This window comes from Thunnus albacares, chromosome 13, assembly GCF_914725855.1.
Source record: "Thunnus albacares chromosome 13, fThuAlb1.1, whole genome shotgun sequence".
Taxonomy (NCBI): domain Eukaryota; kingdom Metazoa; phylum Chordata; class Actinopteri; order Scombriformes; family Scombridae; genus Thunnus; species Thunnus albacares.
Genome location: NC_058118.1, coordinates 21,770,212 through 21,789,392, shown reverse-complemented (window position 1 = coordinate 21,789,392; position 19,181 = coordinate 21,770,212). Strand labels below are relative to the sequence as shown.

The window sequence follows — 19,181 nt, the reverse complement described above, 5'->3', positions numbered from 1 at the left end:
CCAGTGGTAAAATCTCAGGAACATGTTTCAGCTTGTTAGGAAGACAGAGGTGACTTAGCTAAGGGTTTCATATGGTTATGGTTTGGGCAGCTGGTTAAAATGTCATTTTAGCCTGCGCCCAAACCACAACCTTGAGCATTTAAGCATAATATCTATTGAAATATAAGATATTTAAGAAGCGATTTATCCTCTTTTCCCTCATTTTTTGGATGTATTTGAAGCTCTATCATTACTCTTTATGTAAAGCACGTTGAGTTGCATTTTGGATATGAAGGGTGTTGTTTATATCAGTGTAGTTCCCAGTGTATGTAGTCCATTTTTATTCTGTAGTTATCTGAACTGTAGACTATAATGGAAGACTAAAGACACACTGCAGTTCTCAAGCAACTCCTCTACCTGGAATGAAGCACCATTGTTTAACCCCGCCCCCCATAGAAACTGCATTCAGTTGAGATATTTTAGTTCCCTCCCCTTTCACAGATCTGCCAGTGTAAGGATGGGTGAAAACACCATGTGATGAAATGCAACAGCTGAAAAGCCCATACGATGCAGATCAGCGAATGAACGTGAGCACAGCTTTTACCTGGTAAAAGAAAGTGAAACTCACTGACATTCACTGTCGTCTAGAGAAGAAATGGCGCAACAAGTGATTCAGCTGAACCGAGAAAAACTGAGCTGTTCGATCTGTCTGGATCTTCTGAACGATCCAGTAACTATTCCTTGTGGGCACAGCTACTGCATGAGCTGTATTAAAGACTGCTGGGATGTGGAAGATCAAAAGAAAATCTACAGCTGCCCTCAGTGTAGGCAGAGCTTCACACCGAGGCCTGTCCTGGTGAAAAACACCATGTTAGCAGAGTTAGTGGAGGAACTAAAGACAGTAGGACTCAATGCTGCTCCACCTGATCGGTGCTATGCGGGACCTGGAGACGTGGCCTGTGATTACTGCACTGAGAGGAAGCTGAAAGCTGTCAAGTCCTGTCTGGTGTGTATGGCTTCTTTCTGTGAGCAACACCTCCAGCCTCACTATGATGTACCACCGTTAAAGAAACACAAGCTGGTTGAAGCCACTTTAAAGCTTCAGGAGAACATCTGCTCTCACCACGACGAGGTGATGAAGATTTTCTGCCGCACTGATCAGCAGTGTATCTGTTATCTCTGCTCCATGGATGAACATAAAGGCCACGACACAGTCTCAGCTGCAGCAGAAAGGGCTGAGAAGCAGACACAGCTGGGAGTGAGTCAGCAAAAAATCCAACAGAGAATCCAGGACCGAGAGAAAGACGTGAAAGTGCTTCAACAAGAGGTGGAGGCTATCAATCTGTCTGCTGATAAGGCTGTGAATGACAGTGAGAAAATCTTCAAGGAGTTGATCTGTCTCATTGAGAAAAGAAGCTCTGAAGTGAAGCAGCAGATCAGATCTCAGCAGAAAACTGAAGTAAGTCGAGTTAAAGAGCTTGAGGAGAAGATGCAGCAGGAGATAAGTGAGCTGAGGAGGAAAGATGCTGAGCTGGACCAGCTCTCTCACACAGAAGATCACCTTCATTTTCTAAACAACTACCCCTCACTCTCTCAAGTGAGTGAATCTACAGACTTACCCAGCATCAATATCTGTTCTCTCTGGTACTTTGAGGATGTGACTACAGCTGTGTCAGAGGCCACAACTAAACTGCAGGCTGTTCTGAGTGAAGAATGGACAAAAATCTCACAGACAGTGACTGAGGTGGATGTTTTAATGGCACAAGACGAGCCCAAGACCAGAGCCGAGTTCTTGAGATATTCACAGAAAATCACATTGGATCCTAATACAGCACACACACGTTTGTCACTGTGTGAGAGCAACAAAAAAGCAACATTAATGGCAGTAAAACAGTTATATTCAAGTCACCCAGACAGATTCTTAGAAATGTGGCAGGTCCTTAGTAGAGAGGGTCTGACTGGACGTTGTTACTGGGAGGTGAAGTGGAGCGGGACGGTTTATATAGCAGTTGCATACAAGGATAGTAGCAGAACAGGGACTAGGGACAAATGCGGATTTGGATTCAATGAAAAGTCTTGGGCATTAGAATGTAACAGCAGAGGTTCAACTCAATTCAGACATAATAATATCTTAACTCCCATCTCAGGTCCTCTGTCCTCCAGAGTCGGAGTGTACCTGGATCACAGTGCAGGTATTCTGACTTTCTACAGTGTCTCTGAAACCATGACTCTCCTCCACAGAGTCCAGACCACGTTCACTCAGCCTCTCTATCCTGGATTTTGGCTTCCAAATCCTCTTGGAGGCACTGCTGAGTTGTGTGATCTCAAGTATAAATGAGTTATTACACAATGAGATGTTGTGCTGTTTATCTGTGGTGCTATGTGGTATTTGTTAGAGTGCGTCTACACTGCATCTCTTAGAGATTGAACATCATGGGTGCTCTACTTAAAATTTAATTTGGTGATTATATAAATGCGCTTAATTTAAACTACAAAATAAATAATGTACTGTCTGTAATAAACATATATATGTGTATTTGGATTTTTGTTTGTCGCTTTAGACAAAAGCATTTGTCAAATGATTGTAATATCTTCTAAGCAATGTAATTTTTGTCCTTCATGAATGTAATTTGTAAGATTTAATGTTTACTTTTTACTCTACTGCTGTCTGTGCAGCATACTAGCTCTTGTAATGATATTGCAAAATTGCATTTCTGTTTTTTAATTTTTTTTGAAAATAATGTATAACATTACCTAAAAAGTACATGACAAAACATTAGTAAAAGTTGGTACAGTACTCTGTGGTAGTATATATAATTTTTAATTAAAAAAAAAAAATCATTTTTGCAAGTGTGACTTCAGGTATTTTTACATGTTAAAAATTTTAAGGAAGATTATTTCCAAGATCCTAGAAATAAATAAATAGTTAAAGTACATGAAAAAACTTTGCACAGACAACATGTTTTAGATTTCACTTCAAATGCTGTATATTGCTTCTTTCACTGTAATATATCACAAAAATCAATAGTTTTTGTATTAAATTTCTTGAATCTTGTCTGATGAAGGTCTGAGGACCTAAACATTGTTAATAAAGTGATTAGAAGTGATCGACAGTGTGTGTGATGTTTTGGTCTTTTCACACTTTTAGTTTATGATCCGACACACCTGCACATAAGACTTTCTGGAGGGCAAGAATTTTGCAGTACTTGTTACGTAACACATTTCTTTTTGATCGTCAGTTTTTCCAGATATTTTGGTATCAGACAAACACTCAGAGAGATCAATCAAGTGATCAAATAACCTCAACTTTATGTTGGAGGTGACAGGTAATTTCACCAGAAAACCATAATCATGATATTGATTTTAAGTTTGTGAAATGTTTGCAAAGGAAACATTTCAAAACAACTTGTCAACAAATGGTGTTACTTTCAGATTTATTACACAACTTTTGAACATTCCACAACAATCATGCAGGAATAAAATGGGAATTATACAAAGCTTTAACGGCTTCGCCAATCACACTTTAGTAATAACTGGGCATCACGTCTCCTCAAAAACACTCAAAATGTGAAGTAATATTTTTTGGTGTTTTCACCCATCCTTACACTGGCAGATCCATGAAAGGGGAGGGAACTAAAATATCTCAACTGAATGGACTCTGAACAGAGTTTCTATGAAGAGGTGAAGAAGGAGGGATTATGAAGTTGTGTTACATTCCAAGAAGAGGAGTGACTGGAGAAGTGCAGTGTGTCTTTAGTCCTCCTTTATAGTCTACAGTTCAGATAACTGCGGAATAAAAATGGACTACATACACTGGGAACTCCATTTATACAACACCTTTCATATGCATAATGGAGCTCAGCGTGCTTTATATAGAGAGTAATGGCTGAAAATAAAATAAAATTAAGAGCAGACCATTTAGACAATTAAAACTTCAAGATACATCCAAAAAATGAGGGGGAGAAGGATAAGATATTAAAAATATAAATAAAATATTAATGACATAAAGTTTGAATAAATGCTTACAAGCCTCAGTTGATATTTCTCTCCTCAGATCAAGCAGTGGAGAATTTGTCATTTTGAGTCCAGAACTACAAACGGCAGCTTTACTGTTTGTCTTGTTTGGTAAAGTGAGCAGCAGAGAGTTTGTTGATATAAGGGACACATCTTTGTATTATGTCAACCAATTGTCAGGGGAAAGTCCATGAATGCATTTACAGACAAATACAAGAATCACACTCTTTGCTTAGCCTAGAATTTACAGCTGAAACTGAAACTGTGAAAAGATTTAGAAACTTTTATTAACAATGCTGTCACTTTTATCAAAAAGTACATAAGTATTAGCAGCAAAAGTATTAAAGTAAAAGTAGTGGTTTGGTCTCTCTGACTGATATATTATTATATATGACATTATTAGATTATTAATACTGAAGCATCAGTGTTAGAGCAGCATGTTACTGTTGTAGCTGCTGGAGGTGGAGCTAGTTTCAACTACTTTATATACAGTTAGTTAGTTTAGTCCAGTGGTAAAATCTCAGGAACATGTTTCAGCTCGTTAGGAAGACAGAGGTGGCTTAGCTAAGGGTTTTGTATGGTTATGGTTTGGGCAGCTGGTTAAAATGTCATTTTAGCCTGCAGCCCAAACCACAACCTTGATGTGTGAAAAGCTCCCCCCCCCCCCCCCCCCCCCAACCCATTTTGTGGAAAGGGACGTCAGGACGGCATTGGAAGAGGCAGCATTTAAACATAATATCTACTGAAATATAAGAATTGAATCTAGATTTTACATGAGAATATACAGAGAACCCTTACATGACAGATCCTCAAGATTAACTAACATTTCAGCCTTTATTGTGTTTTATTGGTACACAAAAACCTGAGGCAGTTGCCTGCTTTGCTCGGTTGATAATCCAGCGTTGGGCTTGGGTAAAAATTTTAGCAGAACTTCTCTCTCCATAAGAACGCTTCAACAGCACACTTGTTTTGTATTTTTGTTAGCCTGTCATGGTATCCCAGATGTTTGGCTTCCTACACTGTTAACAGATTTGTTCTAAAAGGTTAAAATCAAAGAGCATGTAATGTTAACGGGGTGATGACTGATTGAATTTGCCAGCATTTTAACACACTGAAGTTAATCTGTTTCACTATGTAGCTCTGAGTTATAATGTAAAATACTTTGTTAAATCTAAGAACCTGGTGTAAGAAATCATATGTTACTGAAAACAGTTTATTTTCCCAATTTTGTTTACTTGATGGAGGGCGCTGACATTTTGGATCTTGACTCTTAAGGAGAACCAAAATGAAAGATGGTGTTGATATAAAGCAACTAAAGGTATGATGATGGAACGTGGATCACCTTAAATAGACTAAATAATCAATTGATAGTTAATTTATTGACAGTCATTTTTAGCTGTAATATTACATATTAAATCAGTGCTGACAAAAGACACAGATATTAATAGTTTGTGTTATATTTGCTGTTTTCATTGTTTTTTGAGTGTTTTTTTTCTGTGTGATACTTGTATTTTTTTTGATTGTATTTATTGATTGGGACAGTGTACAGTTTTTAACATAAAAGATACACTGCACTGGAGTTAGCTCGAAACTAATTTACATCCGCAGTTCGCCACAATCAAAACATACAACAGCACAACAACAAACAGTACAAAGAAAAAAAACACATAGAACACACCATACAAAATACAAAATACAAAGCTACACACAACAGCACATCACATACACCCACAATGTCAATTAGAAATTGATAATTTAACTTGTCAAATTAAAAGCAAGACTACCTGCACTGATGAGAAGACCATAGATGAAGTTTAGACTCAGTGGTCACAGAGCTGATTGGTCTTTAGTAGATTTTTTAATTTGGCCTTGAATGTATTGATTGAACTACAGTTCTTCATATCATCAGGTAGGACGTTCCACTGAGTTGTGGCTTTAACAGAGAAAGCTGATTGCCCAAATGCAGTGCGATGAAATGGTATGGTAAAATCTTATATAGAGGACTTACTGAGTGAGTGTACACAAAGTCACATAGTGGAGGAGGGGCCAAACCATTAAAAATTTTATAAACTAGGCACAAATTTAAGAATAATCTAAAATTCTCAAAGCTCGGTAAATTGTATTCCTCCAGTACCCTACGGTGATGGAAATGCATTGGCTTGTCTGTAAATGCATTCATAGACTTGCCCCTGACAATTGGTTGACATGATGCAAAGATATGTCCCTTATATCCACAAACTCTCTGCTGCTCACTTTACCAAACAAGACAAACACCTACAGTAAAGCCGCCATTTGTAGTTCTGAATCCAAGATGTCAAATTCTCTACTGCTGGATCTGAGAAGAGAAATATCAACTGAGGCTTGTAAGCATTTATTCAAACTGTATTTTATTAGTATTTTATCCTCTTTTCCCTCATTTTTTGGATGTATTTGAAGTTTTAATTGTCTAAATGGTCTGCTCTGTCATTACTCTTTATGTAAAGCACGTTGAGTTTCATTTTGGATATGAAGGGTGTTGTTTATATCAGTGTAGTTCCCAGTGTATGTAGTCCATTTTTATTCTGTAGTTATCTGAACTGTAGACTATAATGGAAGACTAAAGACACACTGCAGTTCTCAGCCAACTCCTCTACCTGGAATGAAGCACAAATGTATAACCCCACCCCCACAGAAACTGCATTCAGTTGAGATATTTTAGTTCCCTCCCCTTTCACAGATCTGCCAGTGTAAGGATGGGTGTAAACACCATGTGATGAAATGCAACAGCTGAAAAGCCCATACGCTGCAGATCAGCGAATGAACGTGATCACAGCTTTTACCCGGTAAAAGAAAGTGAAACTCACTGACATTCACTGTCGTCTAGAGAAGAAATGGCGCAGCAAGTGATTCAGCTGAACCGAGAAAAACTGAGCTGTTCGATCTGTCTGGATCTTCTGAAAGATCCAGTAACTATTCCTTGTGGGCACAGCTACTGCATGAGCTGTATTAAAGACTGCTGGGATGTGGAAGATCAAAAGAAAATCTACAGCTGCCCTCAGTGCAGGCAGAGATTCACACCAAGGCCTGTCCTGGTGAAAAACACCATGTTAGCAGAGTTAGTGGAGGAACTAAAGAAAGTAGGACTCAATGCTGCTCCACCTGATCGGTGCTATGCGGGACCTGGAGACGTGGCCTGTGATTACTGCACTGAGAGGAAGCTGAAAGCTGTCAAGTCCTGTCTGATGTGTATGGCTTCTTTCTGTGAGCAACACCTCCAGCCTCACTATGATGTAGCGCTTTTAAAAAAACACAAGCTGGTTGAAGCTACTTTAAAGCTTCAGGAGAACATCTGCTCTCACCACGACGAGGTGATGAAGATTTTCTGCCGCACTGATCAGCAGTGTATCTGTTATCTCTGCTCCATGGATGAACATAAAGGCCACGACACAGTCTCAGCTGCAGCAGAAAGGGCTGAGAAGCAGACACAGCTGGGAGTGAGTCAGCAAAAAATCCAACAGAGAATCCAGGACCGAGAGAAAGACGTGAAAGTGCTTCAACAAGAGGTGGAGGGTATCAATCTGTCTGCTGATAAGGCTGTGAATGACAGTGAGAAAATCTTCAAGAATTTGATCTGTCTCATTGAGAAAAGAAGCTCTGAAGTGAAGCAGCAGATCAGATCTCAGCAGAAATATGAAGTGAGTCTAGTTAAAGAGCTTGAGGAGAAGATGCACCTGGAGATAAGTGAGCTGAGGAGGAAAGATGCTGAGCTGGACCAGCTCTCGCACACAGAAGATCACCTTCATTTTCTAAACAACTACCCCTCACTCTCTCAAGTGAGTGAATCTACAGACTTACCCAGCATCAATATCTGTTCTCTCCGGTACTTTGAGGATGTGACTACAGCTGTGTCAGAGGCCACAACTAAACTGCAGGCTGTTCTGAGTGAAGAATGGACAAAAATCTCACAGACAGTGACTGAAGTGGATGTTTTAATGGCACAAGACGAGCCCAAGACCAGAGCTGAGTTTTTGAGATATTCACAGAAAATCACATTGGATCCTAATACAGCACACACACTTTTGTCACTGTGTGAGAGCAACAAAAAAGCAACATTAATGGCAGTAGAACAGTTATATTCAAGTCACCCAGACAGATTCTTAGAAATGTGGCAGGTCCTTAGTAGAGAGGGTCTGACTGGACGTTGTTACTGGGAGGTGGAGTGGAGCGGGGAGGTTTATATAGCAGTTGCATACAAGGATATTAGCAGAACAGGGACCATGGACAAATGTGGATTTGGATTAAATGAAAAGTCATGGACATTAGAATGTTACAGCAGAGGTTATCAATTCAGACATAACGATATCTTAACTCCCATCTCAGGTCCTTTGTCCTCCAGAGTCGGAGTGTACCTGGATCACAGTGCAGGTATTCTGTCTTTCTACAGTGTTTCTGAAACCTTGACTCTCCTCCACAGAGTCCAGACTACATTCACTCAGCCTCTCTATCCTGGATTTTGGCTTCCAAATCTTGCTGGAGACACTGCTGAGTTATGTGATCTCAAGTATAAATGAGTTATTACACAGTGAGATGTTGTGCTGTTTATCTGTGGTGCTATGTGGTATTTGTTAGAGTGCGTCTACACTGCATCTCTTAGAGATTGAACATCATGGGTGGCACTACGATCTAGTAGAACTGTGAATTTGCTACAAAAAATGAAAAATATTATGCAAATGTCTAATAACAATTCAGTTTTTGCTCTACTTAAAATTTAATTTGGTGATTATATAAATGGGCTTAATTTAAACTACAAAATAAATAATGTACTGTCTGTAATAAACATATATATGTATTTGGATTTTTGTTTTTCGCTTTAGACAAAAGCATTTGTCAAATGATTGTAATATCCTCTAAGCAATGTAATTTTTGTCCTTCATGAATGTAATTTGTGAGATTTAATGTTTACTTTTTAGTCTACTGCTGTCTGTGCAGCATACTAGCTCTTGTAATGATATTGCAAAATTGCATTTCTGTTTTTTAATTTTTTTTAAAAAATAATGTATAACATTACCTAAAAAGTACATGACAAAACATTAGTAAAAGTTGGTACAGTACTCTGTGGTAGTATATATAATTTTTAATTTAAAAAAAAAAATCATTTTTGCAAGTGTGACTTCAGGTATTTTTACATGTTAAAGATTTTTAGGAAGATTCTAGAAATAAATAAATAGTAAAAGTACATGAAAAAACTTTGCACAGACAACATGTTTTAGATTTCACTTCAAATGCTGTATATTGCTTCTTTCACTGTAATATATCACAAAAATCAATAGTTTTTGTATTAAATTTCTTGAATCTTGACTGATGAAGGTCTGAGGACCTAAACATTGTTAATAAAGTGATTAGAAGTGATCGACAGTGTGTGTGATGTTTTGGTCTTTTCACACTTTTAGTTTATGATCCGACACACCTGCCCATAAGACTTTCTGGAGGGCAAGAATTTTGCAGTACTCGTTACAGAACACATTTCTTTCTGATCGTCAGTTTTTCCAGATATTTTGGTATCAGACAAACACTCAGAGAGATCAATCAAGTGATCAAATAACCTCAACTTTATGGTGGAGGTGACAGGTAATTTCACCAGAAAAGCATAATCATGATATTGATTTTAAGTTTGTGAAATGTTTGCAAAGGAAACATTTCAAAACAACTTGTCAACAAACGGTGTTACTTTCAGATTTATTACACAACTTTTGAACATTCCACAACAATCATGCAGGAATAAAATGGGAATTATACAAAGCTTTAACGGCTTCGCCAATCACACTTTAGTAATAACTGGGCATCACGTCTCCTCAAAAACACTCAAAATGTGAAGTAATATTTTTTTTAAATCATTTACAGACAACAGACCATGTGTTGATTTAATGCTGAAGATGGTGAGAGAAAAAACACTCAAAAAAGAATGAAAATAGCAAATATAACACAAACTATTAATATCTGTGTCTTTTGTCAGCACTGATTTAATATGTAGTATTACAGCTAAAAATGACAGGACTGTCAATAAATTAACTATTAATTGATTATTTAGTCTATTTAAGGTGATCCACGTTCCATCATCATACCTTTAGTTGCTTTATATCAACACCATCTTTCATTTTGGTTCTCCTTAAGAGTCAAGATCCAAAATGTCAGCGCCCTCCATCAAGTAAACAAAATTGGGAAAATAAATTGTTTTCAGTAACATATGATTTCTTACACCAGGTTCTTAGATTTAACAAAGTATTTTACATTATAACTCAGAGCTACATAGTGAAACAGATTAACTTCAGTGTGTTAAAATGCTGGCAAATTCAATCAGTCATCACCCCGTTAACATTACATGCTCTTTGATTTTAACCTTTTAGAACAAGTCTGTTAACAGTGTAGTAAGCCAAACATCTGGGATACCATGACAGGCTAACAAAAATACAAAATGATTGTGCTGTTGAAGCGTTCTTATGGAGAAGGAAGTTCTATTAAAATTTTTACCCAAGCCCAACGCTGGATTATCAACCGAGCAAAGCAGGCTACTGCCTCAGGTTTCAGTGTACCAATGAAATACAATAAAGGCTGAAATGTTAGTTAATCTTGAGGATTGTAAGGGTTCTCTGTATATTCCCATGTAAAATCAAGATTTAATTCTTATATTTCAGTAGATATTATGTTTAAATGCTGCCTCTTCCAATGCCATCATGACATCCCTTTCCACAAAATAGGTTGGGGGGGGGGGGGGGGGGGGGGGGCTTTTTATATGTCAAGGTTGTGGTTTGGGCTGCAGGCTAAAATGACATTTTAACCAGCTGCCCAAACCGTAACCATACAAAACCCTTAGTTAAGCCACCTCTGTCTTTCTAATGAGCTGAAACATGTTCCTGGGGTTTTATATTCATTTTCTGAGCTAAACAAGTATCTACTACTACTGTGCTGAAAGGTAAACTTTGCACAATTCATAATATTACCCGAGACAATACAACAATAATTTGTTAGTATTCAAAAATGACAATATATCCCATTAAATCATGGACGGCTGAAGATGTGAGAAAACCTCAATGAAGATTACATTTGTAAAAACGCAAATGATCCAAAATCCAACTTTACAACATAATCTTGCAGGATCAACAGGACGGTGTTCACTCCATATGTCGAGAATGATACATTTTAAAAAACATTCAGTCATTTCTGTTTTTAGCTGCATTTATCAAACACCATTTCCCACAAGCCCAAGACCCTTGTGGATCTTCAAGGATTTGGTTAGTAGCCCCCAGGAACACATTTCACTCTTTTTAGAAAGAAACCTCCCATCAGAGATTGCAATGAGTCACAGAAGCCGCTGCTCCACTAACACGCTGTCAAAACCTCATGTAAGCTCTAGCTGTTCAAGAGTAACAAAAAAGATAATAATTCTTTAGCTTAGATAATGGACACAAATATACCCAAGAACATGTTTCAGCCATTAAGTTGCAAAAATGTGGTAGAACAAGGGTTACCTGGGAGATGGAGCAGGAAAGACATTTTTCACAGCAGACATTTTGACTTGGAGGAAAATCACAGGTGTTACTAATAACATTAATGATGGCTCTGTTCTATTCAAGTGTCCCAGTAAGCCTAACAGTGAGCCAGCATGCACAATAGCAGGACCCTGAAGCTAAAACAGCTAAATGGGTTTCAGCCATCATTAATTTGATTATTTACACCTGTGTTTTTCCTGCTGGGACATGTAAAAATGTCTTCTGTGAAAAGGGATTTCTAGCTAACTTTGCATCCTGCCATCTTCCTGTGTGCTCCTAAAGCCTAAAAAAAACAATATGAGTGAAAAAAAAAGAATAAATACAACTTAATAATCATGTTGTGTACAAAAACACAAACTTCAGAATGTGAGACAGCCAGGCACCCAGTCAGCCATAACCTCAAATAAAAGATATATTAAATGTCAGACATGACTACATATGAATTATATATAAAAAAAGAGAATTACTTTCAAAAGAATAACAGATGGGAATAAAAACAATGAAATGGAAGGAATTGCGTTTACATTGTCAACGTACAGCAATTTACAATGCATTCAAGAAACTGTCATTTTAATCATCTGAACCATTCACCTGCAGCTTCAGATGTGACAATTTAAAGGTTCTTTTTACTGATCCAAACAATCATACTATCTTTTATGGGATAGTGGTCTCCAAGTGTGTTTTTTTTTTCATTTATAGTTTACACAAAAACTTTCATGCTAATGGTTATTTTGTGAGATGTTGGAATATATATATATTTTTAAAATCAAATAGCATCAATGCCTACAGTCAGAGAACATAATATTCTTTGGTAAAGGAGGGTGATGTTTTCATGTGACGTTTCAGTAACTTCTGATAACACTACACACATCAACAGAACAAGTGATAGAAGGCCTTGTACACAAGTATCAAAATACAACAATAATAAAAATTGATAGTATCAAAGTTACCACAGTACAATACATACGACAGATTATTGCACCAAATTTAACCGTTTGAAATTTCGTCATGTTATTTTGATTTAAGTTGTTCACACCAGAGAGCGACTCAGTGAAGCGATGGTTTTTCTTTCTCTCAGGATTGTATGAATAATAACTGAGAAACTGAATGTTCATGAGTGAAAGTTGTAAAATTTTAAAAGTTTGCACAAAACCTCTTTTGCTTAAAAACTTGAATAGCCAATTGGTTATTCTGGATCAAAATCATATTTGACTAGACTGTTTATGATCTATTTACGGTGCATAAAGCATGTTGTGAAATATTAAACGAAGAATGCATCTCTTCATTTCTGTCTGAATCCTGTTTGTACTAAATTACGTCATGTAATTTTACATCAGCATTTCACAAAAACACATGATTCCCCAACAGTCAGATTCAAGTGTCCTACAGGGTTATGATACCTTAAAAAAAAACAAAAAACATTAATAAATATCAACATTAAAAAAACACATGACTTCACCTTGCCATTGTTCAAATCAAAACTTGAAAGATTGATAAGACATACCATACGATTTTTTTTTTTTTTAAACGATTGGCTGTGCAATTTAAGAAGCAATTAAAATGTCAACACATAATTGTCAAATTCTTACATCTTGGTGTGACCATTGTAAACAAATGAGACCATGAATGAGATGATTGGTAGTCTCTGTCTCACACCAGTGCTAGTGGTTATAAATGCTCCATAAGCTTTCACAGACGTAGCTATGAGTTATTTATTTCTGGCGTGTATTGAAGAGGATGATTTTTCTAATCTAACAAGACGGTTCACAGTGTAAAAATCGGAGAGTCTCATTTGTTCACGACTCAACTGACTAAAATGAGCACCAAAATATCTAGGAAGAACATTTTTATCTGGAGGAAGAATATCAATATTTGAGGCTTTAGTTCAGTAAATGTCTGTCACACAAATATATCAAATATAGTTTTTGTAAATATGTCTTATAACTACAATGGAACTGCCATATCAATCATAGTCAGTGCATACAGTGATACATCCACGTTACAGATAAGTTGATATTTAGAATATCAATCTGCTCGTTTTCTTGGGATGTAACATTACAGCGACATACATACTTGAATTTCGCTTATTAGTCAAGTTTGCATCCATGTTTACTCCAGATAATGCAGCCAGTGATTATGTTGGATAACACAAAAGACACGGTAATTCTTTGGGTGACAGACTTTCCCCTCAATGTGACGAGACATCACATTACAAATGTCCCTTTTAAAGTAAAGTATGCTGTATATATACATATATTAACACAGTCGCAATGATTCTGAACTGAGCTGATGAGGCCAGATTTTGTCGTGAGAGTTGAGAATGTAAAATAAAAATACAACTTTTGTGTGTCAGATTTGATAATAACTACAAAAGTGACTTTTTTAGAAACAATGCCCAGAGAGAATTTTCAGGATGACAAGATTGGGGCTGGGTGAAGAACTTTGAGAACTTTTTGAGTACCAAATGAATTGTGCCTGTAGCAACAAGAATAAAAACCTGTCAGATATTGAAATTTTACTTATTTTTAAGTATTCCCTCATTTAAATGAAATGAATTGTAATTGAAGGTTGTTTTATTTAGGAGTGAAAACTCAGGTATTGGAAGAATGGTGCAGTAACAGGCTGAGCATAAACCAAACTCCAAATCCAAATGGACAACTTTAACAAATGGAAAAACAAGACAACCGTGATCCATATGAGCAAATGTTTTAGCAGGTCAAAAGGAAAAAAAAAATATTTAGTGGGAGTTGCTGACAATGTTTATGCATATTTTAGTTTGCTATTTTAGTTTTAAAAATTGGTTTATGTTATTTCTCACAACAAACGTATGTATGTGAAGGTGAGTAAGGGTGAGTTGAAGTGCCGTTGACCAAGGCACTTTTCGTTTTTGGTTTCAAACAGGAAATCAGATTATACTTTAGCACCCTGACCGACCACTTCACTGATCCAGTTAACTTCTGCTCCAATTAAAAGCAGTCACTCAAAATAAAGAGTTTGAATCCAAAGTGAGATGCCTCCAGTTTTACAAATGTGATATAAAGGAGCTACATGAAGCAAACAAACCTCCTTCCTTTCTGCTGCGAAGAGAATGTGGTCACTCCTCTGGCTTCTTACCCTTCGTGTGTTTGTTTAGAGAACAAGAGTGAATATCCAATGACAGCAGCTAATATGACACTGAAACTGCAGTGTGATTAACATGCATAAAATGTGAAATCCATGCTCGTTTTGGGCTGTAAAGTAACAAAACACATTGTTCATAAAATAGAATGCAAATAGCCTGATAACCAAACTGACCTGATTTCCTTTCTCTTTATTATTCATTCAGTCTTTATTTTGCATTTTATTTTTTTATATATCTCTAAATCAACCTGTTTTTCAGTCACTATTTTTATGGCTCTGGCAGAAGAAGAGAAAGACTCTGTTCTCAATCCCACTTATAAATTTCCCATCCTCTGAGTTGTTTTTCCAACAGGGGGAAACAAACATCAGAGAGAGTAACATCAGATCATCAGATGTGGCCATTGATTCAGAGATCTGGAACTAGTTGAATGCCCTAGTAGTTTCTATCAATCTTCTCAACAATGGTCTCCTTTGTTTATGGTCATTGAACTGGTGTTTAAAATAAATGTTAAGATCATTTAATGGTGTTAAATGCTACATATAGCACACTAAAAATGATACTTATCATGAACTACCACTACAGTTATTAGTCAACCCCTTGCGCAATGAACATCTGGTATTATTTTTTTTTCCAGGAAAACAGATACAGTAATGTGTAGTGAAACCTTTCATACACTACAGACCTCCAACAGTAGCACTGTAAAACTAACAGTATTATATCAGGTGGCAGGCACACAGATGACACCAACACGAATATAGAAAATCTCCTCCACTCCGCCTCGCAGCAGACTGGTTTACAGACGGATTACAATCATCCTCAGTATCTGGCAGGAAACCTGTACACATGCGTCTCTCATTCCAGCGGTGGAGGGTGCGTAGAAACAGAGCAGAGACTTTACTCATTAGCTGTCTTCTCTTTGCAGGAGGGTTCACAGAGGATCTCTTTGTGCGGTAGCGGATAAGGAAAAGCCGCTCCGCTGCAGGTGCTACCGTAAGCCAGTTTGTTGAGGCGAGAGAGGCCCTTGATGCTGCCGGGAGGCCGACCGGGGCTGACCTTGTACCCCGCCGCTCTGGTTGTACCTAGCGGCCTTCCCGGGCTCGTCTTGAACCCAGCAGCTCTGGTGGTGCCGAGGGGTCGTCCCGTGCTGGTTCTGTATCCGGCTAGCTTGGTAGTTCCCAAGGGCCTTCCACGTCTGCCCGTCTTCCCGACAGCCTTGTTCTTCTTCTTGGCATCATCTGCTGCTTGATCAGTGCTTTTAATGCCTGGTATTTCTGCAGGTGAGCGGGGATCACCCCCGAGTATTTCCTGTCTCTGGCACACCATGGATTTGTGGCTCTGGGCGGGTAAAGCCATGGGAGCCAGCGTCATCTGGAGGGACGATGGAGGAGGAGGAGGGTAGAACTTGTTGGACTGTGAGGTGCACAGGTCAAAGTGGGAGGCGGGGTGGTGGCCGTCCTCTGCTAGACACGACGGCCTGCTGTTCATGCAGAAGTCACTGCTTGTCACCTGGCGCATCATCTTCTGCTAGGAGCCGGAAATAAGTTGCAAGTGTATTATTATCATACGCAGATACAGCAAAAGAACAAATATCTCCCAGTAGAGCCAATACATTTGTCTGCATACTACGATACCATAAAATGAATATGATGGATATAGTTTTTTTCTTTTTAAGAACTGAAAAACTAAATTACAGTACTGAAGAAAGAGTTTAGATGAGCAAAGAATCAGTTTGACACATTTACGCTTTTCATTTCTAACCTAAACCATAATCTAAAGAGAGCCTGGGGGCTACTTAAAGATCCCTGGGTCCCTAAAATTGGTTAAAATAGGCCCCCCAACACTGAAAAATGTGTTTTGCTTATAGTTACTTTTTTTCAATCAATCAGACTATATTTGTCTAGCACTTTTCATACAAATACCCACCCCCCCATCCATGTACAAACAATAAATCACTGTTATAAATAAAGAACCAAAAAAAAAAAAACAGAATGTTTGAGCTTCACTGTGCAGAGTTTAACACTAGAGGGCTGTTTTCACATCCATCTGCTGAATGGGGGGAAAGTTTCTCCGTGCTCACTTCAAATCTGAGTTGAAGACGTGCACGTACAAGCATGATTTGTGACATCACAACTAGTCTGGAGCCAATCATGGTTCAGTATGCGACTTGGACGTGGATGTGGAAACACATACACTGGAGACATCTTGTGTCCAGTAGTTAAACTTTTGAAATGAACAATATTTGCATATTCATGGGTGAAGGGGTGGATGGTGGTAATTTCTAACTTGGTTACTGAACTTTTTTGTGTAAAAGACACATTATACAAATTATTAATCAAAGCAGAGTATTTTTCTATGTCTTAAAATATGTCTGGAGAGGATATTTAAAGGATAAACTCACTATTTGTCTGTCTTAAAACAATAGTCAGGTCCCCATATGAGCAATGAAACAGGTTTTTCTTGCTGTAATCATCCCTCCTGTTCATACTGACCATTAAAAGATTCTGTCCAAAGCGCTCACAGTGACATGGGGGATAAAAATCCAGTCTTTATTTTGGGGAAAATGGATTTAAAAGTTTATCTGACGCTAATATGAGGCTCCAGCTGTCCAAATTAGTCGAATCAAGTGGACATCTGCCACATTTACAGTCTCCTCTTTGTGTTTTCCCAGAAAATGTTTCTCTATTGAGCTGCAGTGGAAGAATAGTAACAGAAAGTGGGAATTTGGCACTAAAATTAAAACCTCTTAATGGTCGGTAGGAACAGGTGGAATGATTACAGCAAGAAAAAACATGTGTCAATGTTCATTTGGGCACCTGACTGTTGTTTTAAGACAGACTTGAAAAATTACAAACTTTAAAGTCCTCCTCCACTTGAAAATATGTTTTTTTTTTCTTCTTATTCCTACAGTTGGATGTTTGAGCTTCACCGTGCAGAGTTTGACACTACAAGGCTGTTTTCACATTCATCTGCTGAAAGTGAAAGAAAAAAAAAGAGTTCAAGGGGGTGGGCCTATGAGCATGATTTGTGACATCACAAATAGTTTGCTAGTTACACAAGTGTAAGTTGAAGACACTTGAAACGTCCAGCACACAAACACTGAGAACTGACTTTTCAGTGAAGCAGGAGACATTTTCTATCCAGCAGTTAAACTTCTGAAATGAAACACATTTCATTTACATATTTATAGATTCAGGAATTTTTAATGAGGGAGAGAAGGAGTCGATGCCATTTTGAGGAAGATGATTGAACTTCCTATTTTATATACATGCATAGTACCAATCAACAGTTTGGACACACTTTCTCATTCATGTGAACGGGAAGGTGTGACCAACTGGTACTGTATATCATATAAACATGTCTGAAGGAGATCTTTAAAGAGCTTGAAAACAAAGCATCCACATTACAGAAGTGGTGCTTAAATGCCATTGAGAAAGAAGCTGAACCACCACCAGCTGTTGACCCTGACCTCTCTGTAGAGGAGGAGGGGAGGGAGGAGGAGGGGAGGTGGGGGGGGGGTAATGAACTTTCTTTTTCACTACTAGCATCATAAACACAATAGCCTTGCGATTACAACTAGTTCTGACTGCTTACACACCTTACCGCTCTTTAGTTTCAGCAGCACACACACAGCTCATAATCAACCATGAGGCTATAAATAGTTTTCCAAAAAAGCAAAACAACAGACTGCTGCTGATGAGATTTCGGTCTTCTCTCTTCTGCAGAGGACACAGGATGCAAGGAGGAGGAGGTGTGGACTTACTACACATACAACACTGTCAGTAGTAATATTCATTCACAAAAAAAATATTTATATATATACACACGGATTGCTCATCTTTGAGTCCAGACGACAAAACCTCCTGCTCTCTGAGTCACTTCTTTTGCCCCCTTGTGTGTGTACAACACCAACGGCTGAATTTAGCCTCATTTTGGCCCGAATAACGGTTTTGTAGATAACGGTTAAAAATCTCGGTAAAACAGCGGAAAAAGGTGCGCATATATCTGATTTATATGCTCACGTCGAGGCTATATAATGAACCTAAATACACCCTCCGGCCACCAACATTTGGCACTAACGATACTGTACCTCGATTGTTCGCAGATCTCGGGAGCAGAAAGGGTTAAGGAGAAAAATGCTCTTTCATCCCTCAAAGCGTGAGTCGATCCATTTTCCCAAATATTTTCGCACCACAGGACATCAGCTAGCTGGCGTAAGGTCACCGCATCGGATTGTTTCGGGTGTGAACGTTGACAAGATGCGAGCTGCTTCAGTCTGAAGGGTTTTTATCTCCGAGCTCCAGAGGTTTGGATAAGAAACGCAGCCATTTTCCATTAAAAATTAATAAGACGGGAGCGCAGTCTGAGCATGCGCAGAACACCAAACCGTGGATGTGAAGAGGGGTTTTCTCCTTCCTCTCCTGAACCACTTTAACATCCAAACGCTGCTTTTTCTTAATCCTACAACTGTTATTTTGCATCCTACAAGCAGAAATAAAGCTTCAAAAACTTGCTTAATGTTTTTTTTTAATTAATTGTCCTGA

General features: G+C 38.1%; 3 protein-coding genes across 4 annotated transcripts; 2 read left to right on the top strand and 1 right to left on the bottom strand.

Annotated features, from left to right (window-relative positions):
- Positions 1-555: 555 nt before the first annotated feature.
- Positions 556-2,412, top strand: LOC122995997 (tripartite motif-containing protein 16-like). The gene has a single exon (XM_044371495.1). The coding sequence runs from the start codon at positions 635-637 to the stop codon at positions 2,315-2,317; it is 1,683 nt and encodes a 560-aa protein (XP_044227430.1). The 5' UTR covers positions 556-634; the 3' UTR covers positions 2,318-2,412.
- Positions 2,413-6,822: 4,410 nt separating this feature from the next.
- On the top strand, positions 6,823-9,096 carry LOC122996241 (tripartite motif-containing protein 16-like). Its single transcript, XM_044371888.1, has one exon. The coding sequence runs from the start codon at positions 6,864-6,866 to the stop codon at positions 8,541-8,543; it is 1,680 nt and encodes a 559-aa protein (XP_044227823.1). The 5' UTR covers positions 6,823-6,863; the 3' UTR covers positions 8,544-9,096.
- A 587-nt stretch (positions 9,097-9,683) lies between these two features.
- c13h5orf24 (chromosome 13 C5orf24 homolog) lies at positions 9,684-19,053 on the bottom strand. Of its 2 annotated transcripts, none has more exons than XM_044369572.1 (2): positions 18,728-19,053; positions 9,684-16,164 (listed from the first exon to the last, which is right to left on the bottom strand). In XM_044369572.1, exon 2 carries the CDS (start codon positions 16,156-16,158, stop codon positions 15,535-15,537), a length of 624 nt encoding a protein of 207 aa, XP_044225507.1. In that variant the 5' UTR covers positions 16,159-16,164; positions 18,728-19,053; the 3' UTR covers positions 9,684-15,534. The 2 variants fall into 2 exon arrangements, with proteins under 2 accessions (XP_044225507.1, XP_044225506.1); XM_044369571.1 differs by having other exon boundaries at positions 9,684-16,161; positions 18,728-19,050.
- Positions 19,054-19,181: the final 128 nt, after the last annotated feature.